Here is a 12877-nt window from a genome sequence, read left to right on the forward strand (position 1 = left end):
GTTTTTTTTTCACCTATTTTATGCATGGATTTTATTTTTTTATTTGAAAAAGGTTAGTATTACGAAAAAATTGCAGAAGACTACAATTTAGGCAAATTAAACCTAAAATTAAAATAAGGGTTTTTTATATCAATATCACACATCACGCAAGAGGCCAAATACATTTTTAATTTAATTAAAAACAATTAATGTACCTTTCATTTTGTTGAGCTTTTAACAATTTTATCTCTCCGGGTTTTGCTTAGAAAGCTCATCCAATATATACTATCCACTATGTTAATAAACCGGCCATTAAAATTTTCAATATCTGTTCTTTTATTTACTTAATTTGGATTAATTTCGAATAAAATTTGTTTACTTCAAATTTAACCTTTATCAAAATGAAATCTTGGTATTGCTCGCGCGATATTCGTTTCCAACTCCAAAGGGGTTTTAGCTTTAGTTTTGGTCAAAAACTATTTTTTCTCGTTTCTCTCACATTTCAATGCAACTTATACAGTGTCCAAATAGTTTGTCAAAGTTATAAATAAGGCTAAAAGAAATAATCCAAAATTATTTTCAAATAAACAGGGTGATTTATAAGTATGTAAATAGAATGCCCTGCACACTACTGCATTAGTAGATACATCGTTTTATACTCAATCGCTCTATACCGAGTATTTTCGGATTTATGGACATTTTTTCGTTTTTAACACTCAATATTTTTGACATCATTCAAAACAAAATGAAAAATATTAATTTCCGTGAAAAATGCTATTGGAGCACTGTGTAAATTATACTTGTTTGTCAAATTATGAGAAAATATCGCAATAAGCCTAAACTAACAAAAATAAATAGGTAAATTTTTAATTTTGTGAAAAAATATTTGCATTCTTACCATTAATTGAGAAACTCCGCATTTCTTAAAAACCAAAATATTATTCAATTATAAATTATGCAAACCTAACTAAATGATTAAACGAACTTTCCTAAGTGAAGGTCGATCATAATTATATGAAGTATCGTTCGAAAGATTACATATAATGTAGTACTATGTCTTACACTATAGGCGGTAAAATGTGACGTATCTATCACACTTGAAGCAATTATAAACTTAATTCATCTACCGTATCAGGTTTCTTATACGCAACAAACATGGTTTTCACATTAGTATTATTTATGTGAAAATCTGAACAACGTTTGTTCTTATTTAACTATTTTAAATGGATTTTCATTAAGTAAAAGTCACTTCAGTACAGTTTTCACATTACCTCTTAAAAGCTTTTTCCTTTCCAAATATTGTATAAGAGTACTTGTTACATGGAGTTCTGGTTTTCCTTCAAAAAACGGTAATACTAGGAGGGGTTGAAATTTACCAGGTCCCGCAGCCTTTTTTGATTTTAGATTTTTTTAAATATTATCATTTATCATGAAAATCAACACTTTCTCGGTCTGTTTCTATAACGATAAAGACTAAATCGGAAAATGTTTTGATGAAATTTAAAACAAGTTATACATTTCATATTTTCTCATATTTGCGCCTTAAAGGTCTTTTCCTAAAAATACTTCTAAACCATTTTTCTTACTATCTGACCTTTACATGTATAAGCTTTATAAGAAATAAAATAAATCGCTAACCTTATGGTGTTCAAAGTTCTATAAGAAACAACTCCATTAAATTTCTGAGTGAGAAAATTTAACAAATCATTAACAGCAAATTTAAAAGGACATACTCTATTAGTCAAATAAAAAAAACACCACTGTTTTAGCCCTGAATCATGTTGCTTAAGCATGGCGTTAGACACTAACAAAATATCATAAGATGACACTGGAAGATTCCTTAATATGCTTACCTGATACACGTCCTGCTACCAACGTAAGCTTGACTGCCAATGGTTGGTATACTGTTCTGCAATCAGATTTAAAATTAACAGAATCCTCTAGAAGCAGAGAAAGAAATACAGGATAGCAACCAAGATTGCGCAATTTTTAAAGGTACAACACTTTGCATTTTTTGTTCGGTTTTGATGCAAAACGATCAATCTGTTGTTCACTTTTTTTAAACTATTTTCGTGAAAGCCCAATCTGCTAATTCCCATTCTGTATTTATTTCTCTTTCTCTTATTTCTCGATTGTTTATCTGCAATCGAATTATCCCAACATGGGATGTATGATGTAAATAACCATACGTTGCGAAGTTCACAACATTGCCAATCCGACATACTCAACCCATTTTAACCAGGAAACTGAACACCCCCCATTCTATTTATATATGATATTGCTGTCATATTATCTGAACTAATTAAGATTTTGCAGTTTTCAAAATGTTTTGCAAAGGACTTTATAGCAATGAACACTGCCACAGCTCTAGTTATTTAATATAGAACTGTTTTTCCTCTTTCATCCAGAAACCTGATTCAAGCAATTCCCCAGCCGGATAAAGACGCTTCCGAAAAAATTTCCAACTTAAACTGAAATTTCCTAGTTGGATTAGATGAATTCTGTACATGAAATATCCACCAAAGGAAATCTTCTTTTAAAGTCTTCGATATAACAATATTATGGTCGTCGCTAAAAATGAGAGCTAGAAATTTCTCTCGTTCTACATGTTTATTATACATCCACCCATAAGCTACAATAGGACAACTTGAAATTAAATGTCCTACGAACCGCGCAAACTCTCTAATTCTACAACATCGCCTACCAGAAAACCATCTTAACATAGCCATTAATTTACTTGCTTTTTCTGAAAGTACTTCAAACGTAAATTTAACGTAACAGATTTTTAAATTCTTGCAAACTAAATACCAAGCAACAAAACTTAAATAATCTACCCTTAAAATCAAACCTTGGGTGGTCTAAATTGCAAAGTGTTTTTTTAACAAGGTACTTTTCACCTCTGCGATAGCCAATTTTAAACTAGGAACACGAAGTACTACGGGCTTACGAACAAGAAGTTGGCAGATATGCATTTTATGTTTGACTAATGACATTACGTCAGATAGGCGATCATTTTCAAACGTACATAGAAGGTTGACTGAAATAAGTACTTTGAGGGTAAATAATCATCTAAAAGGGGCTCGTCAGACCGTAAGAGCTCTAGAAATTGAATAAACAGTTTCAAATTCTATTCATGAAACTCCTGAACTTAGTATAAAAAAATGGAATTAATCTGGATATATCGTATCTCAAAATTGCCCAGTATTCGTTATTTGACCAAGAAATACTATCTATAAATGAAGCTAACTTTTCCAGAAATGCAATCAGAAATTTCAAAAAATAACAATATTTGGGCCGATGAAAATCCACACGCAGTTGTAGAATTTAAACACCAAGAACAGTTTCCGGTAAATGTTTGTGCTGAAATAGTTGAAAATGATTTAATTGGACTCGTTTTCCTGCCAGAAAGGCTAAATGGTCATAATTATCGCCGGTTTTTAATAGCGGATTTCCCAATGTTGCTAGAGGAAGTATCATATTTAATTACGATCAGAATGTCGTTCATGCATGACGGCGCGCCTGCTCACTTTAGTATTGTAGTAACAGAATATTTAAATCATATATTTTATAACCGGTGGGTAGGTCACGACGGACTACAACCATAACCCCCTAGGCCCCCTAAATAGTTTGGACTTTTCCTTGTGGGGGAATCTTAAAAGTCTGGTTTATCGCACCCCAATTAACGCTGTAGAAGAGTTGAGCTGAGGATTGTATAAGAGCTTCCTGCGATTTAATATGCAACACTAGAGGTATATTTTAAGGAATGCGCGACCATATGAGGGAAGGACTGAAGCGCGTATCCTTCAAGGTAGAGGACACTTTCAACAACAATCCGGATTCTATGTTATACTTTTTTTATACGAGTTGTTATTAATTTATTAAGACACAATTTTGATTAAAATTATTAACAGTAAGTAGTTTTATTTAAATGAGAATAGTTTATTATTTATCTCGTTATTTTATTAAAACTGTGAAAGTAAAAAGTAAAGATATTATTATAACCATGCCGAGAAGACGTTTTTATTTTTTAAGCGAAAACCTTACATCGGATCGGAAAATTTACAGGTGAAATTCCACCACATGGAGTATTTTTTAAAAATTGTGGTACACTAAGTAACGCCTATTGAGATATTCTGCACGTGTGCCAAACTTCATTAGACTATCTAAAGTGGTATTACAGATATTATAATATAATTTATTTTTGTTCATATGAAACACCCTGTATAACATTTTTTTACAAAGCAAGTAATAAACCACATATATTACTTTGAAAAATTATTTGGACGCCCTGAATAGTTGCAGTTGTTAAGACATGTCTTACTTATTGAGAGAGGTCTTAATCTATGGAATTTATCACCATAGACAGGGCCTCTTTACATATCTGGCAGCGATGTGGTCATGCCGCATTTTTCTTAATGTTCCGGCTATGCGTGTTACCAAGAAAGTTGGGCGGGTATTTGCAATTACCGTTTCTTTGTTTCTTTTTTTTAACATATATTATTGCAATAATTCAGATTGCATTGCGATAAAGGTTAATTCAATTCGCTTAAGTTTCAAAGTATCTGTTATGCACTTAACATAAAATTTATTCAACATTATTTTGGTTGCAGCGACATGGTGGAGAGCAAATTGTCGCCGTCACCTCCGGCGCAATTTCCATCCATAAGTTTCATAGTTTCCAACATTTTCCGATGTGAAGACGCGCAACCTGTAAACGGAATCCCTATCAGAGTGTGTTCACGCGAGAATGTTATGCGCGATTCAAGCTGGGCGTTGAAATACATACCGCAAATCGTTTCCTTGCTTGAGCGGTTTATGAACAATAGTCTTGCTATGCATACCAACTTCAACAAGTTAGACCTAATCGCTCTACCGGGTCAATACAATGTCTTAAGCTTTTGGGGACTGTTGACCTGGGCGTAATATTTTTTTTCAGTTTACTATTAATTTATAATTACGTAATTATGAGGGGTAAACGGCAGAGAAATTATGATGTACGGGCTGAAAAAATTCCAACTAAATTGACAGAAGTTCGAAGGAGTTGCGAAGAATTCAAGTGAAATTTTAATTAACTCAAGAATCAAAAGGCATTTATTGTTTCGAATATTTTTGGAATAAAAAAATTATTTCTTTAAAAATAAAAATATCCAAGCACTTATATTAATTTCCACTTTCAAATATTGGTTTGATTTTATCTTAACGACAGTTCCAATTCTGTGTATCATTTAAAATATTTGACCACTAGATGTAGCTAAATTTTTATGTACGTCTTCTTAGAATCTGAAATTATTAACGCTTAGTCACTATTTTGATTGTTTATCCGATTTTTTTATGTAGTTTGGCACGCAATCAATAGGACCAGATACATTTTATTGCACAGACATCCTCTTATTCCTTGGAATTTCAACTAATTTCGGTGCAGTCGTATTAATTAAGCAGCCCCCTGGCGAAAGCCAATGGAAATAATTTTATTTTAATGATAGACAAATTGAAATGTTGATCAATTTTTTTTTTAAATTACCACCGCCATCTAGTGACTTACTGAATACCATACATATAATTTATTGCTACCACGGAGGTATCTGAAGTTACTGTCTCATTTTCCATTCTTTTAAAATGGATATTACATATTGCCCTATAGGACTGTCGTCACTTTAGTCGAATCCGTTTGCTGATGTATTTCATTCTGGAATTCGAATTTTATTATTATGTTATTAATGTACGAAACACTAAATGCTGATTCAGTTATTCTACGCAACCTGGTTTGGTACTATTTTCTGTTTGTACTAACCTGTTTTCAATTCTAAACATTGATTTTATTCATTCTACATCAACGTATTTTATTGTTCCTTATCTTATTATTCTAACAAAATAATAAATTGGTTTAACGGATTCTGAAGGAATTATGACTATAAAAAGAATTTCAGTGTACACTTGCTCTGCGGTTTAATCTCTCGAAATTTGTATGCTGGTATAGTTACAAATTTTTCTATTATCGTGCATTTCTTGTTTGACACCACCGGTGGACGGTGGACGTAGAATTATAGAATTTCTTCTACTTGCTGAAAAATTTAAAATGAATTGGACGCGGTCAGGTGGATTATATCAGGGACACCTATTATAATCAATTTAATGTTACAGCGAGTATCTGTTGCTGCCCGATTTAAAAAGAGAAACAGAGAGACAATTCGGTACCGGCGGATTTGCTCATGAATTGTGTCACCAATGGATCGGAGAATTGGTAACCCCAAGTAATCACATCTTCGAAGGTTTTTGCGCTTTCATGCAGTACTTTATTCCTTCACAAATAAATGTAAGTGCAGTAATAAAGGACCCTTATGAAGACATAAATTTAGAGTGTGTTCCATTGCACATTACATTAGTGTAACCGCTTTTAGAGGCCCTAATTTATTAAATCGTTTTGGCAGGTTTTCTTCATTGGTAGAGGATGATGATGAAACTAATTAGAACTATACACAATAGTGAGAAAATCAATTATTTGTAATTTGTTTGGTTTTGCTGAATCAATTCTTCGATTTTCACCGGCTCTATAAGGTCCTCTTGAATAAGGGTTGCATCTTCTAAATGAGGTTCCTTGATTGAATATGCGTCATTTCCGGATGCTGATTGGATGGATATATTATTTATATACAGGGTTGTCGATGATAATGTCGCATTGGCTCCTCATCAGCGTGCAGCCTTAAAGACGTTCCTTTTGGAACTGGATGCTGCGTAGCGGGCGCGAGTTTAAAACTGCTTCAATTTGAGTAAGGGTAATAGCAAATTGCTCAAATGTCATATTTTGATAACCAATGATGCGATGGAGGTTTCAGGCCTCGGCGGGGCCCTGGTTTATGAAAAATGTTTCTGCACAAGCCCTGGCGAGGTTGAGAAGCTCCCTATATGCTCGCTCAAAATTGCTGTTTTGACCAGATGCTATCGGGGTACATTTGAAGCGACGTGCGACAAAAACGCCTTAATGCCGCTAAAACTGGTTCGGCAGTCAGGCCAGTAGACGAAACACGGCAAATTCTAACGCGATTGAACAATATAAACCTAGACTTGGATTTTAAATTATTTTTAAACCTAAGGGTATTAGTGAAACCGCGTTTGATCTTTGACAAAGATAAAAACCGCTCCCAAAGAAGCATTTTGTTCTTCTTTGTCAAATGTCTCGATGTTAAATTCAATATTAGGTTGCTCTGGTCAGTCATCTGGAGATTTTAACGAAAAATTGGGGTCCGACCACAGATATCAGTCTCAAACCGTTGTGCAGGATTCTGGAGCGATGACACATAATGCCAAGAATTGCGTGAAACAATTTCCTGTATGTCGCTAACTCGGTTAGCGACAAAAGTCTTCCACTTGTGGGAAGAAGAGCACATCCAAGCCAGCGTGGCTTGAGAATCGATCCAAGTGTTAATGACATCGAAAATCAGCAGCCCCGCTTAGCTTTGCTTGACAGAAGATATCAGGTCAGCAAGTAAAACGACCGCTAACCATTCAAGCAATGGATTGTTTTTTTTAATGGTGCAACTCGGCATTTTCCACAGATCAAAAATAGATAGATCAACAACACGAAAATATACCACAGCTTCATAATCATGGAGCTCGAGTTGTTTTAAAAAGAGACAATTTAAAAACCGAGAAATTTTTACTTTACTTTACGGCTTTAAATTTTACATAATTGCGTGGGGGTAGGTCTTCCCAAAGACGTTGTAGAATAATTAAAGCAAATAGCACACACGGCCATATAAATCCCTGTAGGTCAAAAATTCGGCTTATCTACAGACACGTTAAAATGGAATGCATGAAGAAAAAACATCTAACCGAGGATACCATCGCAAACCTAGTATTTTAAAAAAAGAAGGTTGTCCCTTGACGAAAGCGCATGAATCCTGAACTTCGGATGCCGGAAAATCTAAGATAAGATCTGGATGATTTGTTGTTCATTTGCTTAATTTGAAACCTCCTTGTTTCACGATCCGGATGAGGTGAGATTGAAGTGATAGGGCTGATTCTAAGGTAGAGCTGCTAGTCAAAACATAGTCGATATAAAGCTTTTCAAGAATTGTGTTGCAGGCCTTGGGAAAAGATGGTCTTTCTTGATAACCAAGTTCTTGTAGTGTTCGAAGTGCTAAAAATATTCTTAAAGCGATTGTGCATCAGAAATACGCCACAAAATTCATTGATAGTCCTATAATTAATGGTCAACATTAATTTGTCTATACATTTGTTTAATATCGCAAACAAAAATATAATGAAATGAACGAAACCCCAAAAAAAATATATTTTTTTGAAGTTTGGGGCCTACAAGCAATGTATCGTTTAACAACAATCCTTCAACATCACAAACGTTGATGTCAAAAACAACTCCTATTTTTTGAGTTAATTGTGAATCAATAATTAATTCCTTAAAAACGACGTGATGAGGTATGTAGTACGCTGCTGCTGATCTATAGTCGCTAAATGAAATCGGAGACATATGACCTTCGTCTAGACAGTCTTGTATGAATTTAAAATCAGGATTATTTAACAAAACCCTTTCCCAATAAATGAAAGTGACGGTAAGCTTGAGAGTAAGTATCCACAAAATTTGGATTGAAATGCCGTAGAATGTATCCAAAAACAGTTTTCAAGGCTACAGGATGTAACCAATACGCGTGCCTACAGGACCGGGCTAATAGAAATTAGGATCTGCCAGTTTTAGGTCTTTATTATGCCTTGAGGAAAAATAAATGTAACTATAGGAGTCTCTTCCGAGCGAGGCTTAATGAAACAGTGAGCTCTGTCGTGGTTGACTAAGGTAGACATACCGTTTAATAATTCGACAGAAATGCTTGGAAGTAAAATTAGTCATTGAAGCAGTGTCCGACAAAATTCGATTTTTTTGTAAAATATCTTTACCGTCCTTAATGTTCACTTCACATGTATAAAGTAGAACTGTGGATCGGGATAAACGATAAAGTGTTAGTTACGCATTGTGTGTAAGAAGATTAATTGGCACTATTTGGAGTTTCATGAGCGCTTGATACATCTGACGAAGGGGAATTGCCTTGTTGATAAAAATACTTGACATTTCTAAATTGGATGCGGGCTAGAGCATAATATACATTTGTGCGTGTCGCTAGTTGAATCAGGTTGTGAAGGAGTAGTCGTAAAAAAACTAGAAGTTGATCTTTTAGGATTCTGGTACAAATGGGGCTTAAAATTGTGTTTCTCATTAGACGGAACGAATTTTAAATTATGCTGAATGGATTCCAGAGTTATGTTATGTTATCTTATAATTTGAATCTGTTAAGGGAATACCTTTAAGTTAAGCCTAAGTTTCTTTTTCCAATGAAGTTAAAATATACTGAAATTTCTCAACATCGCTTAAATCATCATCTGAATATATTAAGCTGCTAAATATTTCGTAAAAGCTAATCTTTAAATCCATTGAATGGATACAAATATGACAAGAAAAATAAGACCATCTTGAAGAGCCATTGCACTGAAAGAAAACATTCTTTTAATTTTGAAAAAGTAAAAATTCGAAAATCCGAAAACAATACAAAGAAAAGAGAAATTTAGAAATGATTGAAATTAAAAAAAAAATCAAAAATGCTATAAACTCCAGGACAGACTCCAACAATCTTAGTAAATTATATTGCAGCATTCTTAAATTATAAATTTTCTAGTCTAACTCAGTGTATTCAAATATTAGGCAAATCGCACCAGTTTATATCGTGCGAACCGGAACGCAAACTTGGAAACATTTCGCGGTACGTCGTCGCAGTGGAAAGGGGAAAAAATTAAAAAAAAAAACAAAAAGAATGACTGTCTTTATTTTAACTCGATGTCTTTCTTCCTCCCTTGTGTTAATTGTTTTGGATTATTTCACACAAGGGTAAGTTGTTATAAAAAACTATTTTTCCAGTTAACAAAAACTAATGAAATTCTAATTACGTAACCATGAATTTTATTGATAGTAGTATGTTGACCTCTTTTCACTATCCCCCGTCCACCGGGGGAGATTTCGAGATTGCAAATTTACAGATTCCCAACCAGCCCAAAAGAAGAAAAAAAATTAGTTTGACCAGTCTACGAGAGATGTCGCCCATTAATATCTCAGGTTTTGATCGCCAGATGTCACCCTTAATGGGGGTAGGAAGTAGTTTTTGTGTTTGTGCTTTTTTGACTTTTTTTTTTCGCCACCTGTACTTTGCGTCTAGGGAGGCGAGCCCGGCCGACGGCGTTACGTTTATATCGCGGAACGAGATTATTAGGTCACCGAGGTCGCGTGTAATCTATGTAAATAAAACACCCAAACGCTGTTAATAATTTTTAAAATTATTGTAAAAATTCTTAACCTAAAGAATAATGCCCCAAAGGGGTAGCTTTGGGTAGCATCTTTTCGGTTTGCAGGAAACATTAAATCCAATTGGAGGATGTACTTGCGCTTGGGAACACCAAGACGGTAGCATCAATGTTGACTTCCATTAGATTAAGACAATAATTGACAACTATCACTCAGATATTTAAAACGGACAGCAATGAATTGGAACATGTTGCTTTATTTATGGGTTTAAATGAAAAAACAACAATCACAATTTTATCGTTTGCTAGACGACGTTTACCAAACGACTTAAGTAAACAAGATATTTATACTTTCACAACACAAATAATCAACATCAGAACGAACTGAAGAGTAGGTTAGAACAATTGCTGCAGAAGAAATCCTTAGAGAAAAAAACAAAAAAAGGAAATTTAAGTTGTTACCGTGAACGACGATCAAAAACAAATTACAAAACGGTTTTTGAAAAAACATATACATTGTCAGTAATAAAAATTTACGTATTCAATAAATTTAAAAAAATATACTGATCCGAAGAAGATATTTTATTTACAAATTTAGCAAAGGCTCATTTTTAATTTACTGATGTTTATATATTTTTTGAAACAGTTTATGTACATTTTAAAGTATTTTATTTTGCTTCTGAGTTATAATTGCATATAGAGATGACAATTTAAAAACCTAAAACAGCTTTATCTTAGGGACGAAAAAAAAAAATCGAAAATCGCTGGAAACGGTTTCCATCAGGAGAAGTGAAAACATAAAAGTATATTAACTAGACATTAAACATTGACCATTCAAATTTTAAATAGAAAGAGATTCGAGTGATTCTCATTTAAGCTTTTGAAAAATGTTTTTGAGGAATACTAGAAAATCTAGATTTTATAATATTCTTCTCGGTTTGATATAAATGAATGCAAACTTTTAAGTTTGCATTCATTTACATATGCATTTAAGTTATTTTTTATTTATTTAAACATTCATAAAAAATGTTTTTGTTTTCTAGCAAACCAAGAATTTTAAGCGTTTTTCAATAGCTTTAAAATAAGGTATTCCTCTGCTCCTTATTTAAGATTTCAGTCGAGAATCTTGCTGTATCCCAGGGGTTGCAGATTGGGCTTAATTAATATACAATTTTTGTTCTCACTTCATTGGATAGAAATTGTATTACTCTACCCTTACTCGATGTGATGTGAATTTCGTTCTGTCCAAGGGATTGCAAATAACGGATAAGAGAAATGCAAAATTAAATGTAATAGTCTTTTTTTATCATATTTTATACGCAATGATCAAATGAATTGAAATAAAATAGATTGGATCAATAAAATAAAAACTAAATCTTTCTCGTAGCAAAAATTTGGAACAAATAGAATAGTTTTTATATTAGATCCTTTAACATTGGTAAACTAAAAAGGAAACATTTCAAAATTTGTAAATAACACACCTTCAGACCCGTTATTTTTTATTAAATTTATTGCATATGTAAACTTTTATTACTGACCATGTTTTGTTTGTAAAAATCCCAGAATGACTCTCGATTAAGCTCATTACCTCCTGCTTTTTTGGAGGAATTTTATTTTTAATCTGTTTTTTGAAAAAACATTCCGTAATTTTTTTCTTTTCGTTTGTCCATGGAACCAGCTTATGTTTCCGTTTTTTTTTATATAACAATGTCTTCTGCAGCAAAGGCAGTAACCTGATTCTGACTTTTCAATTGATTCGGGTTTTGATTTTCTAACACATTTTCGTAAATGTTTTCTAAAGAATTGTCATCACTTTCGTCTATGATCTCATCATTTAGGCATTTAAGGCACTGTTTTGTGAAAATCTGGCAAACGATAAAATTCTGAATGGGCTTTTTCAGTATGACCCATAAATGAAGCAAGCCGCTCCAATTCATTTTTGTCCATTTTAAAGATCTGAGTGACAGATGCCAACTGTTTTCTTAACCTAGTGGAAGTCACCAATGATGCTGCCGCCTTGTTTCCACCAAGCGCCAGTAATGAATGTTTTCTCATGACTGTATATCCTCCAATTGGATTTAATGTTCCCGGTAAACCATAAAGATACTGATTATTTTCAAGATCAAAATTTTTCTTCAGATTTACCAAAGAGAGCGTAGAATTCATCGCGATTTTGTCAAGAAGTACAGGAATTTTAAATTTTAAATATAATTTTCTCGGAATTTGTCAGCACTTTTTCAAATTCGGAAGATGGGATTGAATCCTGGTTTTATAAAAAGGCTAACAGAGTCATTTTTTGGAGTTCCCCTACCCGCTTTTTGTTAAAAATCAGCAAAATATCCCCAGTAAATCTCGATAAGCTTTTTCGTTGTGATCTTTTTCTGCCAAGACAAGTTTGGCTTGTGAAATAAGATTTTTAAGATATTGGTCCAGTTTCTGAAACAATGAAAAACTACCTAAAAAAATGATGAATTTTAATTATATATCTAACTATCTCTATTACAAAATGACTTTTTTTATTGGTAATCTAAACTTTCATTCAAGTCATTAAAGATTATTTCATAGTCTGTATTTGGTGAGATATTGTTTTCAAAGCGAT

General features: G+C 33.2%; 1 protein-coding gene across 1 annotated transcript in view; it reads left to right on the forward strand.

Moving 5' to 3' along the window:
• LOC132707290 (aminopeptidase N-like) overlaps nucleotides 1–12877 on the forward strand; it is a 112527-nt gene that overhangs the window by 20515 nt on the left and 79135 nt on the right. Inside the window, exons 3-4 of the mRNA XM_060679082.1 lie at nucleotides 4590–4898; nucleotides 6121–6292. Coding sequence (XP_060535065.1) covers nucleotides 4590–4898; nucleotides 6121–6292 — 481 coding nt within the window. The remainder of the gene's footprint in view (nucleotides 1–4589; nucleotides 4899–6120; nucleotides 6293–12877) is intronic.

The sequence above is a fragment of the Cylas formicarius genome, unplaced genomic scaffold (assembly GCF_029955315.1).
Source record: "Cylas formicarius isolate icCylForm1 unplaced genomic scaffold, icCylForm1.1 PGA_scaffold_9__14_contigs__length_23061073, whole genome shotgun sequence".
Lineage (NCBI taxonomy): Eukaryota > Metazoa > Arthropoda > Insecta > Coleoptera > Brentidae > Cylas > Cylas formicarius.